This window comes from Camelus ferus, chromosome 3 (assembly GCF_009834535.1).
Source record: "Camelus ferus isolate YT-003-E chromosome 3, BCGSAC_Cfer_1.0, whole genome shotgun sequence".
Taxonomy (NCBI): domain Eukaryota; kingdom Metazoa; phylum Chordata; class Mammalia; order Artiodactyla; family Camelidae; genus Camelus; species Camelus ferus.
In genome coordinates, this window is record NC_045698.1 from 24,145,351 (window position 1) to 24,166,655 (window position 21,305).

At 42.1% G+C, this 21,305-nt stretch overlaps 1 protein-coding gene across 1 annotated transcript in view; it reads left to right on the forward strand.

Annotated features, from left to right (window-relative positions):
* Nucleotides 1-21,305, forward strand: part of TTC23L (tetratricopeptide repeat domain 23 like) — a 46,742-nt gene that overhangs the window by 8,491 nt on the left and 16,946 nt on the right. Inside the window, exons 4-8 of the mRNA XM_032470846.1 lie at nucleotides 75-198; nucleotides 6,481-6,637; nucleotides 8,004-8,129; nucleotides 11,043-11,220; nucleotides 12,749-12,857. Coding sequence (XP_032326737.1) covers nucleotides 75-198; nucleotides 6,481-6,637; nucleotides 8,004-8,129; nucleotides 11,043-11,220; nucleotides 12,749-12,857 — 694 coding nt within the window. The remainder of the gene's footprint in view (nucleotides 1-74; nucleotides 199-6,480; nucleotides 6,638-8,003; nucleotides 8,130-11,042; nucleotides 11,221-12,748; nucleotides 12,858-21,305) is intronic.

Consider the following 21,305-nt stretch of genomic DNA (forward strand, 5'->3'; position numbering starts at 1 on the left):
CAGCCCAGTGAGAAGACTGGGCTGGAGATTTTCTTCCTTTCCAAAAAGCATCATGACTTGTTTGCTCTCCACAGAATACCCAAGCAAACAAGGAGCTGATTCGCTGTGTCATCCTGTCTCGGATCATTTTTGGGGAAGAACACTGGAAGTGTGCACAGGCTCTGGCTAGCCTGGCATATGGCTACTTGACACTGAGAGGTACTTGGTTTTCCCGGCTGGGTCTGGGCGGGCCGGCCTGGGAGGGCCACACTGAGCCCACACACAACCACAGTCCGTCCTGTCCCCAGCTCGCACCTTGTCAGGAGGAGGCAAAATCCATGGATGAGGCAGGCAGTGAGACAGGGATTTAGAAGTAGAACTAATAATGAGGGAAAGAGGGCAGAGGACAGAGGACTGGGACCAGGAGCGTTAGGAGAAGCCGAGGCAGTGTGAAAATAGAGGAATCAGGAGGCACTGGGTCAGGGAAGCCAAGGGAGGGGAAAGGGTTTCGAAAAGAGGTGCAGCGTGGTTCCAGCAGGTGCAGATGGCGGGGAGAGGTCAAATGCGGTGAAGGCTGAAGAGGTACCCATGGATTTGGCAACTGGCAAGTCACTGACACTTGGTTTGACACCAACAAGTATACCTCTTGGGCCCTGGGAGAGCCTAGAATGAGGGAGACAACTTTGGGAACTTTCTCTGAAATTCAGGCTGGAGACAATGGCCGCTGGAACCTGAGAGGAAGATACTGGAAGTATTTGACGGGGACATTTGTCTGAACCGGGGGCAGACCAAATGCTGCCTCCCTTTCTTTGGAGGTTGACTGTGGTGGGTCTGTGGAAGGAGGTTGGCCTTCATCTTCTGAAATCAACCCTTTCTGTGAACAGCCACAAACAGATTTTGAATTTTACTTCTCCAATTAGATTCCAAGCTGAGTCAACAGGGAAACAGCAACACCACCTTCTTTTCTCTAATTCACAGTCCTCCCTGCCACCTGAACAGAGAACCACGTTCAGTTAGTAGGTTGGAGGGGGAGAAAGGGTTCCTGTAAAGGAAGGTTTTTGTGTCCTTGTGTCCCCTAGATAGAAAAAACCACTTCCCGATTAGATGGAATACCCAGCCTTGAATCCAGCCTTCCTGAAGCCTAGCCTAGCATTTTTCTAGAATAGTTTATGATCATGACCTTTCCGTGAGAATAGCCCAAGGTCTCTTATTTCAGGGATAGGCCTTCATTTTAACTCTTTTTTTAAAGTCTGTGGTCCTTGGAATAAAACAACTAAAACTTTGAAAAATCACAAATCTTCAAGAGGGATGAAGTGCTTGCTGAACTCCACTCAGTTTTGTTGTCAAGAATCCTGCAACTGCTTTAAAATGGACAGAATTCATGAGCCAAGCTTCTGTGTAGGCAGGACGTAGGCGTCTGGGTGTGTTCATGCCTCGCTGCACCACGTGCGTGTTTTACCGCCATCAGACCTGCTTGCCTGCCTCACTTCCCTGGGAGCCTTTTCCCTCATTGGGGGATGGGAGGTCAAGCCAAAGGGATAATTTCTCTCAATAAACGGTCTTCCAGTAAGTATTTAACGAGACACTTGTATATGCGAAGTACCGTGAAGAGGGCTTTGGGAGCCATCAGTACAGAAGGCACAGTCTTTGCCTTCAAAGATCTTACAGCCTTGTGTAGAAGGTGACCTCTGCACAGATAGTTCTGATAAAAGTTACCAGAAGGCAAATGCCGCTTAACTGACTGAGTGCAGGGCCCTGGGGAAGCTGGGTGAAATCATTTCTGGCTGAAGCTAGCAAGTGATAGATTCAGGAAGAGGTACTATACAGCAGTGCCCTTTAAAATGAGTAGGGTTGAGCAGGCAGAAGAATGGGCGCACATTTCTGATGAAGAACAAGGCCTGGGCAGAGGCCGGGAGGGAGGAAAGTGCAGTGTGTGTTCAGAAAGCAGTCAGCGGCCCTTGTCTAGCTGAGGTGGGGACCGCTCAGGTGAACCTGGAAGGGGGGCACATTGCGTAGGCTAAGGAATTTGTCATTGGCTGGTCAGCAAGGAGGACAATTGGAGATTTTCCAGCAGGGGGGTGAACACGTCAAGGTGTGCTTTGGGGAAGGTCAGTCTAGCAGTGAATGGGAGCGCTCTCAGTCATCTGGGTGCAAAGCCAGGCTGGTGACGGGGGCATGAGTGGGAAGGTAAGGATGTAAGAGTCTATGAAGGACAGATGCATTTATCTTTTAAGCCAGAAATTCCGCTGCTGGGACTCTTTCCTAAATACACACTTAAAAAATAACATATGGGTGAGGTTAGTATCTGCAGCCTTGTTTATGGTAGTAGAAGACTGGCAACAACCAAGTGTACTCGTCACTGAAGGACTAATGCACACTATGGGGGTACATGCAGCTTTACAAACAGCGTGAGGAAGCGCTGTATACTAACCATGAGGGAAGGATCCCCTGGATGCAGCTTCAGGCAAAAGAAAACACACGCTATAGGACAGTGTTTGTCCCATCTCCTTTTGTGTGAAGGAGGGGAGAGAAAGGAGAATATGTGCTTGTATTCATATAAAGAAACGCTGAAGGAAACACAAGAAAGAAAACAAAAGTTACCTGGAGGTTGCTTGTGGCAACAGGGAATAGCATTCGAAGTGAGACCCCTCGACGTTTACCTTTTCAAACAGTTTTAACTTTTGAACTCTGGGAATGTATTACCTATTCAAAAATGATCGTTAGAAAAAGACTGTGAAGGAAGAATTGGCAGGATGTGGTACTGGATTTGGGGTTGAGGGAAAATGAGGCCCCAAATGACTGTGAAGTTTAGGCCCTTCAAGGTGCCATCGTGAGAGCTGAGCAGGTCAGGGCAGGAAGCGGAGCAGGAGGGGAGTGGTGGGTCTGGCTTTGAGATACTGAGTCTGAATTGTGATAGAGAAGTCTGCTAGTATATTTTCGCTTGGTGCCGGGAAGCTGGGACCAGGACTTGGGAGGAGAGAAGAGGAGTCACGGGCCTGGGGGAATAGCTGAGACCCGAACTAGGGAGGGGACATGGACAGTTGTAAGCTTGTTGGCCAAAGGTAAAGTTACAGGAGTTGATAAAGGCTTGTGGAAGAAAGAGAGAAGGAAAGGAAGAAACTGAAAGGCAGACCCTTGGAGACCGGACATGTTAATGGAAGGGAACAGAGGGCCTTGGTAAAGAGAGGGCAGAGAATTGATGAGAGAAGGTTTATCAAAGAGAACTGAGTTGGTGCAGTGCCTTGGGCACCAAGAGAAGCCAAGCAGCTAAGGTGTCTGATGCTGCTGCGAGGTGGGGGTGCAAGCGACCGTGATTGCATTACTGGGTAGTGGGTCTTTGGGGACCTCAGCTCAGAATGGTTTTGCAGAATGGTGGGAGCAGACGCCAGATCCCAGGGATGAGGGGAGGGAGTGGGCCAGTAGACCAGGCTATGTGAGCTACGTGCTGCATGTTGGACGGAAGGAGGGCAAAGAGGAGGGTCGCTAGGGAAGGCAGAAAAGTCACTGAAGATAATTTCCTAAGAGGAGGAGACTCAAGAAGATTTTAGGCAGCGAGGAGAGAGCTAGTAAGAGAGTTTGAGTTTAAAAAAGATGGAACGATGGATGGAATGGGGGTCAGGAGGCAGTAACGAGAGAGCACAAGGCTTTTGCAAAGCAGAAGCCACCTCGGGCACACTGTCTCCACGAGTTCAGGAAGGAGAAGACATAATGTGGACAAGCAGGTTCATGATATTTTGCCTACTATTAATGAAACATTGAATTAATCAGTTAGCCTGTTACTACCGGGAGCTTTCCAGGTATCTGGGGCTCTATTATTAGTGTTGGAAAATATAGGAAGAGAAGCATCAGTCATGAACCCTACCTTCTCTAATTGGTTAAAAAAAAAATCCGGTATAGGAACAGCAGGGAATGATAAAAACCAGGTGATCTGACCTACAGGAAGCCTAGTACCTACGTGAAGTGAGTATGCATTTGAAAAGGCAGCCTTTTATAGAAATTCTGTGAGCAGCTTTTTGAAAAATGCCTAAAGTGCGTAAGGACAAGTATGACAAAATGCTTAAGAGGAACAGACCCTGGTAGTAATGATAATAATATTGGCTCATATTTATTCAAACTGATTTCATTCCTGGGTGCCAGGTAGTATTTAATCCTTTTTCATGAGTTAATTAAGTTGATCCTTGCAACAATCCTACAAAGGCGGCGGGTATTTTCATTTCAGTTTGATAGGTAAATAAACTGAGGCACAGATAGATGAAATCGTACCTCAGGCAAGCAGTAAGTGGCTAAGCCAGGTTCTGTACCTGGAAGCCTACTCCCCATCCTGCTCTCTTAATCACGGTGCCACGAGAACTTCTTAACTAGAGGCGATAACCAAAGGTGACAGCAGCAGCCTCCAAAGACTGAGTAGCTCTGAGCAGATTCTCTGTAACCTGAGTCAGAGTAACCGACGTCAGTGGTGAAATCTTACCGCAGCTAAAGCAAAATGACTGATACATTTGGTGGACAATCTCTGGACCCCATTTCCAGCTCATCAGTATGTCCATGTGATTTCTGAATCTCAGGCTCCAGAAGTGACTCTTACAGCCACTCTGATTTTCTTTTGTAGTTGCTGCACTGTTGGTGCAGGGAAAAGGCTGATGCCCTTGGAAGGGCAAGTAAAGGAAAATGATTTGGTCTCAGAGCAGACATTGGAATTGGGGAGGTGGAACTTGGGGTTAGGGAGCAAGATCACTGATCTGTGAGCAGCCTCCATAGAGAGAGAAAGTAAGTCTTGTACATAGACATATAGGCAGAGTGTTGTTTTTACATAAAAGAGGGTGTTCTTGCAATTAATAAAAAGCAAGTACATTTCAGAGTATTCCTGATTCTGATTCATCATACTTTTTGTCATCTTGAATTTTTTCTCGTGCTACAAAAATATTATCACACAGTGAGGTTTTTTAAAACATAAAAAGAGCTCTTTCTTACTGGAAAACGTTGGAAAATACTTGTCTAGAGCAGTGGTTTCTAAATTCTTGAGAATTAGCTCCCTTGTCACTAAAAAAATTTTGAGCACTCTACATAAATATGTATTTATTATAAATTATATATAATAGTATTAAATATTATGAAATATTATAAATGTTCATAAAAATAGAAAACAAAAAAGTTTTTTTAAAACAGAGGGGTTTTGATTTTTTCCCCACACCCTCATGGCATCTGCACACCTGTAGGAGTACACGCACTGTAGAGCAGGCATCTCTGAGTATTCTACAAAGACCTCTTGGCTTCTGGGTCACTTTTAGGGCTCTTCCAGAGAAACTGTTCTCATTGTTGAACTCCTGAAGAAGGACCTGCACACCTGGAACACAGGAGGGCTGCAGGTATCCTTTCCAAGCATCTCTGCTGCCACTGACTGCAGCCAGCCTGTGAAACCAGGCTCCAAGGGTCAAAGGGAGAGCACGCTAAGGGCGGGAGTGTGAGGTGAGAGTCAGGGGCACGGTGGGCCTACTTGGCGGGGGTGAGTATGTTTCCCAGGCCCTGGGTGTGCAGAGAGGAGTAATGAAAGTGGACACGAGCCGTGAACACCAGACTGGAGCAGAACTCCTAGGGTACCTTGTTCTCTACCGGCCCTTCTCTTCTCCAGGGCTTCCCTTTCCCATCAGGGATCACTAGATATGAGAAATAGGTCTATAAACTGAATTCTCCCAAGTCTCCCTCTGTTAACTGGACAAATAGCAGTTCAAGGAAGTGCCCAGGAATGCCAGCTTTTAGTTAGAAAACGAGGGGAAACATGCCCCCGAGTTCTGTCTAGTGGGGGTTTGGCATTCTCTTCATCTTCTTAGAGAGGGGCCTCACTGCATTTAGCAATTGGATCCTGTGTGTGTGTGTGTGTGTGTGTGTGTGTGTGTGTGACCAGTCACTAGCTTCATCCTGGATTGAAAAAATCCCCAGATGGAAGTGATTGTTTCCACAAGCCCTGGTCTTTATAGAACGCCTTGTCCAAGAAGCTCAAAGCTTAGCACTCTGTAGCATAACCTAGTTTGTTCCCGGACGATCTCCATGTGTTTAATAAAGGGGCAGCTTCTTTAATTTTGTTGTTGTTCTTCATTTGGAGGATAGAGAAGTTGTGTGTTGGAAAGGTCACCTGGCGTTGGTGGTAGAGTTGGGCGTGGGGTACTCAGCTTCCACCCCTTCTGTATCAGTGATTTCCAGAGTCCACAGACTGAGGCCAGAATGGCTGCTTAAGAAGCACTTGTGGGATTAATTCAAAATGTAGAGTCTTGGACCCCATTCCTCTAGAGATTTTTAACTCAGTAGTTCCGGTGGGAGGGGTGACCCAAGAACCTATATTCTTTATGAGCACTCCAGATAATTCTGATGCACTGCCAAGTTGGGAAACCGATCTGAAGACCGTATGACAGCCACACTGCCCTCCGAGCCCACCCTAGGAAGGTCTTTGACAGAAACATGCCTTTTTAATGTTTTTCTTCTTACCCACCCACCCTCAAACTTCCCCAGGCCTCCCAGCTCAGGCCAAGAAACATGCTGATTCCGCCAAGAATACACTGCTGACCTGGAAGGAAAACACGACCTCAGACAAGGAGAAAAAGGAAATCGTGGAAGCTCTGGTCATGCTCTACTACACGCTGGGGGTGGCCTGGCTCCTACAGAACCAATATCCTTTCCTTCCCAGCTGGGTCTGGTGAGCAAGGCCGGGGGCTGCCCAAGCCGGATGGGTCGTCTCACACGGGGCTGGGAGAGGCACCCAAGGCCTGATAGTTCCGTCCCAACATCCAGGCCCTTCATGAGCCTCCAGTATCCTTCTAGAAAAGTATGAGTGTTCCTCCTGTGTCTATTCCTGTAAGCTCTGATTTGAGCCATGGGAGGGATCTCACTGGGGACACATCCATCCTCTGGCCAGTTGAAATTCATTTTTGGAGTCTGTCCTGCTCTTCATTGGACACTCAAGGTGATCAGTATTAGCAAGGAGGACATGGGTGATAGTGGGGGGAGTGTAGGAAGACAGAGAATGGGTGGAAATGGAAAGCCCTGTTTGTCCAACAAGGCACGTTCTATTCCCCTGGGGAGTTTGAAGAATTACTGCTATTTGGGTCCCACCCCAGAGAGTTTGATTTAGTAGATCTGGGGTGCATCTGTTCCTTGAGATTTTTAAAAGCCCCAGGTGATTGTAACACACAGCCAAAACCTCTGATTTAATATACTCTTGATCATTTTAGTTTTTCTGAAATGCTGTTGAAAACACTGCCCATGAAACTGGAGGCCAAGCAAAACAGACAAAAGAAATAGTTCTCCGTATTTCCAGAGGGGGAACTGTTGTATACGCCTCTCCTCAAAAAGCTGTGATTTTGATGGCCTTTTGGTACCATCTGGACTTGAAAACTGTTCAGGGTATTTCATGTCCATGAATAATCCTGAGCCCTCTTTGAGCCCATGTGTCCCCAGTCTCTCCTCTCTAAGCTTCCCCCTCTTGATGCTCAGCTTGCAAAATCTGATATGTTTCCTTCCTCTCTTTTGCCCTTAGCAGAGGGCTATTAAAAATGTGGGAAATAGAAGGATATTTGGGAATTAAGGGGATTTTCTTTGCTGCTATTTGCCTCTTGCCAAAAACCTGCTTTGCTTGGACTTTCTAAATGGCCCAGAAAGTCCCTTTCAGCAGAATTAGTTCCTCTCTTTTACCATTCATAGAAGCCAACTTGGGAAAAGATGAATAACTGTTGTCACGCAGTAGAGGCCTCCAAGGAAATCTAGTGTTAATTTATGGTTTCCGTTCACTCCGAATGCTCCCCACCCACCCCAGCCCTGGATTCAGACACCACCACAGGACACCCAGGGCCCTGTTCCTTTTCTAAAGCATCCTCCCTTCTACACGACATATACAGATGGAAAACAGAGAACCCAGGGAAGTGCCCATTTTCAAATACTGCTTCCTTTTCCTAAAGGGCCCTTCTGTTTGCTTACCAGCTGCTGTCCCTGCTTCATAGGGTGGGGTGTGTACCCAGCATTTTCCTTGACTGTTTCACTGGCAAGGAGGCTTATTTCAATCTGCAGAAGTCAGACAGAAACATGAAGGAGCTGAAAGAATCATACAAGGGAGGCGTTCGTGGATTACAGGTCTCAGAGAAAGACCTAATGATTGCCTTGGGCAGGTACGATCTGGGCCTAGAGAAGCTTGGACTTTTATGAATAAGGCCTGGAAGCACATGGTTGTTCTGTAGTCTCTGTAGAGGGGGAGAAAAACATTCAGAGCAAATGGACCAGAGACTCAAATGATAGAGAGGCCTCTATTTACCAAATGCATCCACCGTGGTCTAAGCTTCGTGTGCTCTGCCCCAGTTAGTCGTCACAGCCACTACTCAGGACGTTGGTGCAATTATTATCTCAGCAGAGAGAGGGCAAGGACTGGGCTGAGGTTAAACAGACCGTCCAAGGAGACGAGCTTTAAGTGTTGGATCTGAACTTGATCTGAACTTACAGACCCTTAGCCCCTCCTGTGGTGCTCATACTTCTTCTAAAGTTACCTTTTTTTCCCCGAATTGCCACCTACTTTTGTCATTACGTATGTATGACAACTTAAAAGATGAAGAGGGAACGCTTAATCAAGACAGTTAGTTTATTGGCGGTCCAGGAGTTACGCATAGCACAAGCATTTTTAAGTAAAGTTCTGTTCCGTATGGAAACAAAGTTCATGTAGTTGGTTCAAGCCAGGACAAGACTTGGCTATTTTACAGATGGGTTAGGGATCCTCTGAGAATCAGAACGTTTAGTTATAAGAGTGGGCCCATCAGATTATCAGAAGAAAAAAAGAGTAATAAAAGGTCTTACAGTTCCCTAGATTTTTCAGACATCTTCACATCCTTGAAAGCAAGCTGTTTCCGGAACTGTAAGCACTTGGCTTGGTAGTGTAAACAACTGAATGGGAAGTAAATGAAATATGTGAGCCATGCCTGTCTCCTCTAGACAACCATGAATCTAGAAGTCACATGAGAAATGATGGGGAGATGTCCCAAAGTCCAGAGTTAAGTCAGACTATTGACTTCAGTCCACGGGGAGGTAAATTAGAGTCTAGTGAGTGTCTACTGCTGTCACGTGGGGCAGTGACTAAGGTTTTCATGCTTATGTGAAAGGTGGCCTTGTTCTACTTTCAGAATAAATTCTAGTGCACGTTTCATTCATCCATCCCACACTGTTGAGCACCTGCTTTGTGTGTGCACTGTTCTAAGTGTTGGAATGGTCACCCAAGTATAACTACATCCTAGACGCTGTTCTATGAGCTTTCCATAATTTATTTCACTCAGTTTTCTACCACAAGTAGGTATTTTTATTTTTAACTTACAGATAAGGAAATTAAGGCACAGGAAAATTAAATAACTCAAGGAGACACAACTAATAAGAGAGCCAGCACTGGGTCATTGGAATGCATAACTTCTATGCCACACTGAGTTATGTCTGATACCAACCAGATACCTAGTAAGGGCAAATCTTTTTTCCCATTTTAAAGGTGGAGAAAATGAGGCAAGATTCTTCAGGCCAGACAACTTGGCTAATATTTGTCTATAAGCTCTAGATGAAAGGCATCATTCTGTAACTTCTGCTCTTATATTCAAGGGAAATAGTGGTCTAACTGAACCCTCCAATTTTTTTGTAAAGGATTATCAGATAACATGCTTTATATATTATTTTGATTGAAAATCCTAATCTTCAGAGGAGGAATAAATCTTAGAGCTTAAAATAAATTGTAACTACTGCATAATGCCTTATATAAAGTAATTTTATACACATACTTATATTTTTAATTCAACTTGGAAATACAAAGGTGGGGACTAGGTGTGAGGGGGGAGAAATATTGATTGTGTATCTACTAAACGTTAGGCGATTTTACGTATAATTTTTAATCTAATCTTCACAACAACCTTGTAGTTTAGGTATTCTTAACCTTGTTTTATTTGGAAGGAAATACAGATTCCTGGAGTTTGCCTGTAAAGCTAATAACTGAGAGCCAGCTTTGCACTAGCCATGTTCTTCTCGTTGTGTCTTGCTATCTCTAGAAAGATAAACCTTAATGAATCCTATTTTATTATCATTAAAAATTTATATTCCCCATTTTGTTTTGAAAATTTGAAAATACAAACATATATGAAGAAGAAAATAAAAGTCAGTTGTAATATTACCACCCAAACGTAACTGCTGTGAACAGTTTAGTTATCCTTCTGTCTCTTTCTACATACACACACACACACACACACACACACGTATATATACACACATAATATATACATGCCAGGATCATATTTTAAATACAGTTTTATAACTTTTTTTAAAACTGAGCACATTTTGTGTGGGAAAGGATAGCTCACTGGTAGAGTGCGTGCTCAGCATGCGTGAGGTCCTGGGTTCAAGACCAGTACGTCCATTAAAAACATAATTCAATAAATAAACCTAATTACCTCCCCGCCACCACACACAGAAAACACAAATCTAGATAAAACTTAGCACATTTTAAGTTTCTCCCCATATGAGTTAGTCTAAAAAGAAAACATGATGTTTAACGTCTGAAGTATTTCATCGTGTGATGTGCCGTAATTTATTTAACCACCCCTTTGGGGGAGATACTCACATTGTCTTGTCTATCCTCTCTCATTTTTAACTGAGAAGGGAAAAACTAAACTTAATCAAACAAAATAAAGGAAAACCTTTGCTTTGGCCTAAAAGAGAAGGAGACAGAGGTAATAAAATTTTATTTTGATTTTAGAAAAATGTTTTATGGGTAAATTATCCCATCTTATGAATTACTAGAAGCCTTTTTTTTCCATTTGCTTTCTTATAAAATTTAGACTATAGCATGATATACTAATGGGCTTGATGAATGGTTGTCAGTGGAATCTGGTGGGTAAAATGCAAGTTAATAGGATTTCGTTTTCAGCAAGGCTGGATTTTGAGCCAGCCACTCAGATGATTGACCTGTGAAGTCCAAATTGTTTAGTTCTTAGAATCAGTTCCTTTTGTGTCTGCAAAGCAAGTGACTTCTCTGTGACTTTCGGTCCTCATCCCTTTTTTTCCAGAGCCTCCTTGGTCAACCGCAGGCTAAACCTAGCCCTGGCGTACTTTGAAAAGGCCGTTGGCAATGTTATTGCTGCCAAGGGTGATAGGACGTCAGATTTGGTCATTCTATACGAGGAAATTGCTCAGATTGAGCAGCTGAGGAGGAACCATGAGCAGGCCATCCAGTACCTGCAGCAGGTAAGTGGGCTGGAGCCCCGGCCAGGTGGCCTTGTTTGGCCCCAGGACCAGTTCCCTCAGAACAGAAGGTAGGATCAGTTTTCCTCCAGATCCACACAAGAGACCTTCCTCAAATTCAAAAGACCCAGAGAATGCTTCTTAGGTGCGCATGTCTGCTATGCTGCATGACCTAAGGCAGCACACCCCACCCACACCCCCGGCCTCCCTCACCCCGACTGTGCTGGGAAGAGGTGGCTAGCTGAGTGAGTCCACTCTGAGCGAGAAAAGCCATAGGGGCAACTGAACTTAAGTTTTAGCAAACGCAAAGGGCTTTTTAAATGAAAATTTATGATATTTTGGTGTAATGCTGTCACTTGTCCTTTAAACTAGTCTAGCTGGTTGTATTTCCAAGTCTAAGGTTAAACTAACAAGAGGGTGTTTCGCTTGGAGGTAACTAATTTGACACATGCCTGAGGAGAACAAAACATACAAAGGAATGTTAAGTCTCTCATAATGAAAACAGTGTAGGCACTTTTATGTATCAAGTACTTGAAACTTCTCTCAAACTGCTAGTTAAATTCACCTTTTCCCTCCTCAAATGAGAACCATGCCTGGCCTTCAGGAATCTTCCAAAGTCAAAACCACGACAATATTGGATTTCCTATGTCACAGCATAGGTGCCGTGCCATCCAGCAGTGTATGTAAAAACAGCCTGATACTGAAGAAAAAGCACTGCAGTAAATCAGAAGTCCAAGGCTGTTAACTTCACACAATGCAGGAATGTTAAAGAATGCTGCTCTGAAGACAGGGAGTCTGCTGCTTACAGAGAGAGCCAGCCTGGTTTTTGTGTCCAGGACTTACTCTCTTCTTTCTCTTTCCAAAGTGTTCCTCCTTTATTTCAGATAATAATAATAATAGTAGTAGTAGTAATAATAATAAAATCTACACTTTTCTAGGGCTTACTACACTCCAGGTGATATTCTAAACACTTTATGTGTATTCATTTAGTCTTTTCAACAGCTGTTTGTGACAAATACTATTTTCATCACCCCTGTTTTATATTCAAAGAAATTAGTGATTTGCCTCATGTCACAGTAAATGGCTGACGAGGATGGGAACCCAGGCAATGTGACTCTGGAATACATGCTTTACTAGACTTTTTTTGATACTGAAATTTTGAGAGGCTGAGTTAAGGTTACGATTTTATTTTTGCTATGAAACCTAATAAAAAATAGTAATAGATAACATTTATTGAGCACTTACCTTGTAATGGGTACTATGCTCAGTGCTTTGCATGCACCATCTAATTTAATCTTTCCAACACCCTAATTGGTGGAAACTATTCCGTCTACATATGAAGGTAAAAATACTTGAAGACTCACAGCTAGGAAGTAGCTGAGCGGGGACGCAGACTCATCTCTCATGGAACTCCATGATTACATGTATATCAGCTCTCAATCAGCTAGCAATTCTACGAGAGCTGGTATACAGTCCACAGTGAAACACTGTCATTTGGGTACTTACTTCGTCATGATTTTCTCCATTCCAGGCTCATTCTATCTGTGTTTCTTTGTTCACTGAAGTCAGCCCCCAAGCTGCAGAGGCAAGCGCGTTACTGGCCAAGGCGTATGCCATGTCTGGAGAGGCCCAGCACAGGGGTAGGTAAAAGAGATGGCCTTGCAGAAATCATCGCTTCCCGGTCAGAGGAGGGAAGCACGTTGGTGAATGGTCTACCTGTCAGTATGGAGAGATTATAACTAGCTATTCATGCCTGTGAGGGAGAGAGAAGACTGGACACCATTTTGTACAAAATCATTTACATGTGAATTTAGGCACAATAATATCTCCCCAGAGTAGTTGGAAATCAAAACCAATAAGATCATCTGATTTCTGTTTCCTTTATTCACTTAGAGTCTCAGAAAAACTCACCTGCATAAAGAGAAGAGATGGTACCCGCTGTGAATGTGACCTGTGTTGTATCAGTTGATGAGGAAATCCAGAGATAAAGGAGGAAACATGGGCTCCTCCCCTCATCCTCCTCTACCCTCAACCTCCTTGACTATTCCTCTGGCTTATGAGAGAGAATGTTTGTAGCAGCTAGAATTGTCTTGACCTGTATTCATAAGTGAGGTACTGGGGGTTCTAGAGGAAAGCCAGGTAATGAACTCATCCTTCAGCAGCGGTCCTTTCTCAGGCAGGGTCATCCTTTCCAGAGCCGCTGCTTTGGGGGAGACACAGAGGAGCTGGTGACCGATGCTCAGCTGGCTTGATCCGTTTAATGGACACTAATGGATTTAGTGGCTTATCAGGAGGAATTTATGAAGAATGTAATTTAAAGCTTTTTAAAATGTTGATTTTCTCTGCTTATAAAAGCAATCCGTTTTGGTGGACATTATTTTCCAGTCATACATGAGAGAGAGAAAGAGAGGGGAGATATTACAGGGCAAGTTTTTATCCTACTCTTTTCCACTCTTGTATTTCCCCAAGTGATTAAACATTTTTTCAGTTTTCAGAAGTTATTTGGATATTTTGAATATTGTTTTCTTTAGCATGAATGTTCATTGCAGACTCATTTTCTGTGTTCTCTAGCTAATTATCTTGCTCCTTTAAAAAATTTCCTTGTGTATGCTCACAGTACTTGTATTCAATCTATATATTTGAGTTTTTAAAAATAGTCTTCGTAGTTGTTAAGAAATTTAGTCTGTGGCTATGTAAAATTTGTTTTTAGTGAGAAAAAGTTTATGATTATAGAGTTGGGAGATTCCAAGGCCACCTTCTTTTCTTGAATACTCATTTTTAACATTAAAGAAAATCTGAATCTTCACCTCATATCATCCACTAAATTCCAGGTGGATTAATATTTTTATATCAAAGCTAAAAAATATAAATTAGCCAGAAGAAAATATAGTACTGGAATAAAATATGCTAAAATTAAAAATTAGAGGAAAGAAGAACTCTTGAGCTCACAAGGATATACCAGAAAAGAAGAGATTGATAGGTTTAATTATAAAAAGATCTAAAACTTGTGCCTGTTATGAAATACCATAAATAAAATAAAAAACTCAACCAAGATGAACAGATAATTTGAATAGGCCCTAATTATTTTTTTTAAAAATATAGTTAGCATTCCGAGAAAGAAATCTCCAAGCCCAGATGATTTCACTGGGTAATTCTACTTAACATTTAAAGAAGGAATAACACCCATCCTACATAATATTTTCCAGAAAATTGAAGAGATGAGAATACTTCCCAACTCATCTTAGGAGGCCAGCATTACCCTGATACTAAAATTGGGCAAAAGCATGAGAAGAAAAAAACCAAAACAAAACAAAAAAGCCTCTATAGACCAATACCTTTCATGAGCATAGATGTAAAAAAATTCTCAGCAAAATATATAGCAGTGTATAAGAAAGAATAATATACCCTGATCAAGTGAGATTTTTCCCTTGAGAATGTCAGGCTGGTTCAATATTAAAACCTGAATCAATGTACTCTACTGTATAAACAATCCACAGACAAAAAGCGAATAATCTTATCAATTGATGCAGAAAAAGCATGTGACAAAATTCAACATCCTTTTATGATGGAAGGGGAACTTCCTCAATCTGATAAAAAAGCATGTACAAAAAACCTACAGCTAACATCATGTTTAATGGTTTAAGACTGAATGGTTTCCTCTTAAGATCAAGAACAAGGGAAGGATGTTCACTCACTACTCTTATTCAGCACAGTGCTGGAAGTCTTAGCCAGTGCAATAGGCAAGAAAAAGACACACAGCTTAGAAGAAATAAAATGGTTTCTATTTGCAGACAACATGACTGTCCAAGGAATCTATAACTCTGTGAGAACTAGTCAGTGAGTTTAAGCTTAGCAAAGTCAAAGGGTACAAGATCAACACACAAAAACCAGTCACATTTCTATATTAGCAATGTACAAGAGGAAACCAAAATTTTTAAAAAAATCACTTGTAATAGCCCTCTCCTCCCAAATGAAACACTTAGTTATAAATCTAACAAAATATACAGAGGATCTGTGTACTGAAAACTACAAAATCCTGAAGGATGTCAGAGATGACCTAAATAAATGAAGACATACTGTGTTCATGGATTGGAAGACTCAGTGTCACTTCCCAAATTGATTTATGGATTTCACTCAATTACAGTCAAATTTCCAGCAGGAATTTTTGTAAATATAGACAAGCTGGCTCTAAACTTTACGTGGAAAAGCAAACAAACTAAGAAGCTAAAACTTTTTTTAAAAATAGTACAGTTGGAGGAATCATACTACTTGATTTTAAGATTTACTGTAAAGCAATAGTTACCAAGAGAGAGGTATTGTTGGAGGGCTAGACAGGATCAGAATCATTGGAACACAACAGAGAGTCCAGAAATAGACTTAATTAATTATTGGCCAATTTTTGACAAAAGTACGCAAGCAATTCAACATTTAAATGATAGTCTTTTCAACAAATAGTATTGGAACAGTTGGTATCCATGTGCCAAAAAAAAAAAAAAAAAACCCAAACACTCTCATACCATACATAAACATTAACTCAAAATGAATCACTGTTCTAAATGTAAGAGCTAAAATTTACACTTACTTTACAATAATTAAGAAATAATACAAAACAGCAAAGAGACCAATTTTCTCCTGTCAAACTGTCAACATTTTTAAAAAGATAACACTTAGGATTGATGAGAGCAATTTGATTACAAATGCCCTGAAAAGCAATTTGGCAGGATGTCACACATCTTAAAACTACATATTTTACAACTATAATGAGATCAAGTCTTCACCCATCCTATATGAAAATTTAAAAAATTTGAAAATACCTAGCATTTGCCAGATTGTGAATAAACAGCTCTGCTCATTCATAGCTGGTGGGAGTGATAGTGTAAATTGATAGGAAATTTGGGACCAATTTGATATCTAGTAAAATTGGAAAGGAAACATGTATAAGGATGTTCACTGTGGCAATGTTTGTAATTGTGAAAAATTAGAAACAAACATCTATAAATGAGAGGAAAATTTGGTGTATTAACTAGATAGAATTCTGTAGTGTTTAAAAGGGCTAGATTTTATAAATGAAAAGGTTAATTTTTAAAAAGAGCATTAAGAAAAAAATAACTTGCATTTTTAGGACACAGAAAATACTATTATTTATAGTTATGTATATGTAAACATGAAAAATGAACTGCAAGTAAGTGAAAGTGCATCAAAATGTACATCAATGTGTAAACAGAGGCAGAGACATCTGAACATGGCTTTGTGAATAGGTCTGTGAACCCTCTGAACACACAGCACACACACACACACACACTCAAACTGAATTAAAAAAAAAATTTCAGGGCACTGGAAATAGATAGGCTGACAACAAAGAGCACTCATATTCAAAATACTATTAGAGCTTTAGGTAAAGAGTGTCATCTTGGCCATCTTGCCTGGGCCTGCTCCCATCCATCCACTGCCCCAGCTCAGTCCATGAGAAAAACAATTTTATCAGCCTGGGGCTAGCCAAGAGAAACAGCTTTGCTGGCAGAGGAGGCTGACTCAGTTCACAGCAAGGGGCAGAAACCTACAGATTTATCAGGTAAGAGTGGCCAACTTAGTAGGAAATGAACTGGGGAAAGCCTGAAACTTGTTAGCCTGAAGTTGCTGTCCTGGTTGTTGTCAGTTGCAGGCCAGTCATAAATTTTAACTAGAAGAACCTGGAATTGAGAGAGCCATAGAAAGGCTAGAGAAGCTCTCCCAACATCCCTGCCCAACTGGGAAACTGCGTACACATGCGGGGGACACTGGAGAGTCCAGTGGAAAGTAACAACCGAAGGAGACTCGAAATGCAGCAGAGCTTTGAATGCGCTCCCCAGTCTACTTACAGGTTACTCAACGGAGGATGAAGGAAAGACGTAAAGTCTGGAGGTATTTGAGCACAACTTCTTCCCAAGCCAGTGGGTCAACACGAAGCTATGCAGGCACAGGGTCACCCCCAAGAATCCAGACTGAAAATAAAAACAAGCATTAAAACCTGAGCAGAGACTTTCAGTTCTGGCCCAGTATGCAGGGACTTGGAAGTCATCACTCCATCCTAACAACAAGAAAAAAGCTGAACAAACTGAAAAATTGACAACTCTTCTTAGACCTGTCAGAGGAGTGAAGTCACAGGGCATACTGATGGCCCTGAAATTGAAGAGGCAAGTGAATACAGAGAATCACAGTTGACCAGAACACATGCCCATCTTCACAGGGACCAGTACTGGGATAGGAAAACCTGATCTGTAGTTGATGAATTTCTGGAAGCTCAGTGTGGGCAAGTCTGAGAGTTAAAAATTCCAAGGATACTCAGTCATAGGGGAGCCCCCACATTTTTGTGAGTTTTACCTCCAGGAGCTTGGCTAGGTTCTTAAGGTGAATATTGGAGAAAAATCCCCCTTACTTCCAGCAGGGAGAGGGGGAAAAGTAACCATTTAAAAATACACCAGAGCATGCTGCTTAACAAGGCCTGTCCTCAAGAGAAACTTTTTACCAGGCCCTAACTATTGGAGTTTTTTTCCTGAGCTGAACCACCCTGGAGAAATGGAAACACCCAACTCCAGCCGCCTCCATCCTGTCCCACCAAAGGGAGATGGGGACTGAGGAGCACTTGTGAAGTTCACAGCCCAGAGGCATAGGCTCGCTAAAGGACTGAGACCTAATGATAGGACTATAAAATACTTCCCTTCCCCCAGTGCCTCACCACATTACTAAAGGCCTGTTTAGGGCAGTTCCTTTTATCCAATTCATCATGCCCAGCTATCAGGAAAAAATTACAAGGAATACTAAAAGGCAAAAGCACAGTTTGAAGAGAAATCTCAAGCATCAGAACCATACTCAGATATGGCAAGGATGTTAGAATTATCAGACTGGGAATTTAAAACAACTGTGTGATGTCCAAGGGCAGGAGAGAGAAACTGCACAGCTCAAGAAGAGAGAAGGAGAGAATTCTCCCTTCCTGTACCTTTTTTTTTTTTTTTTTTTTTTTGCTACTTGTTGTTCTATTTAGGCCCTCAGTGGATTGGATGATGCCCACCCACACTGGTGAAGGTGGATCTTCTTTACTCAGTCTGCTGATTCAGATGCTAATCTCTCCCAGAGACACCCTCACAGACACACTCAGAAATAATGTTTTACCAGCTATTTGGGCAACCTTTAGCCCAGTCGAGCTGACACAGAAGTAACCATCACAAACCCACTCTTGTCAACTTGATACCTATACACATCTCCTTAAACATACTCTCCAAATAAAGAAAATAACAAGGTCGTAATTCCACCTGACGTGATAGAACTATCCAGGGTACAACTGAAAATGCACCAATCCTTCCCCAGAAGACGAGGTAAAAGTCTTCAAGGATGTTACTCGTCTCCAGGTATCCGATAACTTGAAAGCTATGATGTAAAATTAATGATACTTAAATACTGACATAAAGTCAGTACATCTTATATAACATGATAAGGGAATAAAAGAGGAAAGAAAACAAAGATATTTGCTGTGCGTATACACACACACACACACACACACACACACACACACACACACACACACACACACACACTAACATATTCATAACAAAATAATGAAATACTCAATTACATTTCTGTAACTGGTTATGTGGTCATAACTGGTATTTATAACAACCTTTTTCTACTACCCATTCTGTATTCCTTTTCCCTTCAACTAGCATCTCAGTTTGTAGTGGTTCTTTACCTAGTGGGATGACCCAGATTTTTATTCCTGAATGTTCTGGGCCATTACTAATGTGGCCTGGATTGGGATGTTAATCACAGGGCGTAGCCGTACTGAGAGAAGCCCTGTGGGATCTCCTGTTTTCCAGGCATACTCTTCCTTACCTCCATTGTGGATTAGTACTCCAGTTTCCCCTTAGTGGTCAGGATCAATCACCCCAGTCAGCACAATGACTCCGTTCCTTGTCTTGTTGATTCAAAGGCATGAGGAACCCAAAATGGCCAGGTGGCAGCCTTAATTAACTTCCAGTTCAATGGAATCATTGTTGTGTCTCCTGGTGGAAGCCCTCCTCCCTCTGGAACTAAGACCTCCAGCCCAGCAGAGCATAAAGTTACAGGAACAGGAAGCAAAAATTTTGCTAGTGGATCACTAGGGGTATTTGATGCTATTCTGATGTTACTCATATTTCCACCCCTTGATTCCTAGACCTGTGTATCTTGACTATTGGAGAAACAGCACCATATATTGGATGCCAATTCAGAGTATATATAGCCTTCTGGAGAATCTTGACCCAGACTTGCAAAGTATTGCCACCTAGCTGGCACTGTAACTGAGTCTTCAAAAGGCATTGCACTGTTCTATCAAGCCAGCTTGAATTCCAGGAGCATGGGCCCATTGCCACACTTCCTTTGCTGTGAAGTGAGTTCCTTGATCTGAAGCAATATCGTGTGGAATACCATGATGGTGGATAAGGCATTCTGGAAGTCCACAGATGGTAGTTTTGACAGAAGCACTGCATGCAGGAAATGCAAATCTGTATTCAGACTAGGTATCTATTCTAGTAAGGACAAAATGCTGCCCCTTCCATGATGGAAGTAGCCCAATGTGCCAACCTGCTACCAGGTAGATGGCTGATCACCTGGGGAATGGTGCCATATTGGGAGCTCAGTGTTGGTCCCTATGCTGGCAGATTGGGTTCTCGGCAGTGGGCATAACCAGGTTGGTCTTGGTGATTGGAAGTCCAGGTTGTTGGTACCAAAATCTGTATTAGTCAGGGTTCCCCAGAGGAAAATAACCAACAGTATATATAGACAGAGATATGTAAGAGGAGGTTTATTATAGGAATTGGCTCGTATGTGGTTATGGAGGATGAGAAGTACCCCAGTCTGCCATCTGCAAGCTGAACCAGGGAAGAACCAGGCAACCAGGGAAGATGGTGGTGTAATTTAGTCTGAGTCTGAGGGCCTGAGACCAGGAGAACCAGTGGTGTAAGTCCCAGTGTAAGGCCAAAGGCCTGAGAGCTGGGGGATGAGGCGGCCACTGGTGTAAGTCTTGGAGTCCAAAGACCCACACAGCAGAAGTAAATGGGTTTTTCAGCTCAAGAAGAGAGAGAATTTACCCTTCCATTGCCCTTCTTTGGTTCTATTCAGACCCTCAATGGATTGGATGATTCCTGCCTATGTTGGTAAGGGTAGATCGTCTTTACTCAGTATACTAATTTAAATGCTAATATCTTCCAGAAAAACCTCCACAGACACACTAGAAATTATGCTTTACCAGCCTATCTGGGCATTCCTTAGCCGAGTTAAGTTGACACAAAATTAACCTTTAAGTACATATTTGGTGGCAGGGTGATATTGGAAATCTCTGTACCTCCCACTCAATTTTTCTGTGAATATAAAACTGTTCTAAATAGTCTATTAATAAAAAAAAAGAAAAGAAAAAACAAAAAAAAATACACAAAAATAACACCAGAGCAAAGACATTAGCCTTTAAACACCATGGAGGAGAGAGATGCTGAAAGTTTCCTTAAAAAACAAAACAAAACCCACAAAGATAGATCAGAATCTGTGATTGCTCCTATATGTTATCTAAAATGTACAGTTGTCAACGAAAAAGAGACAAGAATACAAAGAAGCAGGAACCTGTGACTCACATACAGAAAAAGAGCGGTCAGTAGAAATTGACTCCAAGTGGGCTAGATGTTGGATTTAGCAAAGACTTCAAAAGCAGCTATAATAAATATGTTCAAAGAATTAAAGGAAACTGTTCAAAGGATTAAAATAAAATATTATGAAAATTCCTTAGTAAATAGGAACTCTCAATAAAGAAATATAAGCTATTTTTAAAAACTAGCTTAAATGGAAATTCTAGTTTTAAAATATAGCAAATGAATGAAAAATTTGTTAATGTCTCAGCATCAGATTTGAAATGGCAGAAAAGATAGAGATAGCTCAAAGGTCGTGCTAGCTCATCACTAGAGATGAGCCAATCCAAAGAAGAGAGAAAGAAGATACTGAAGAACAATGAACGGAGCATAAGAGGTCTGTGGGACAACAGCAGGTGTACCAACACTCATGTACTGGGAGCTCCAGAAGGAGAGGAG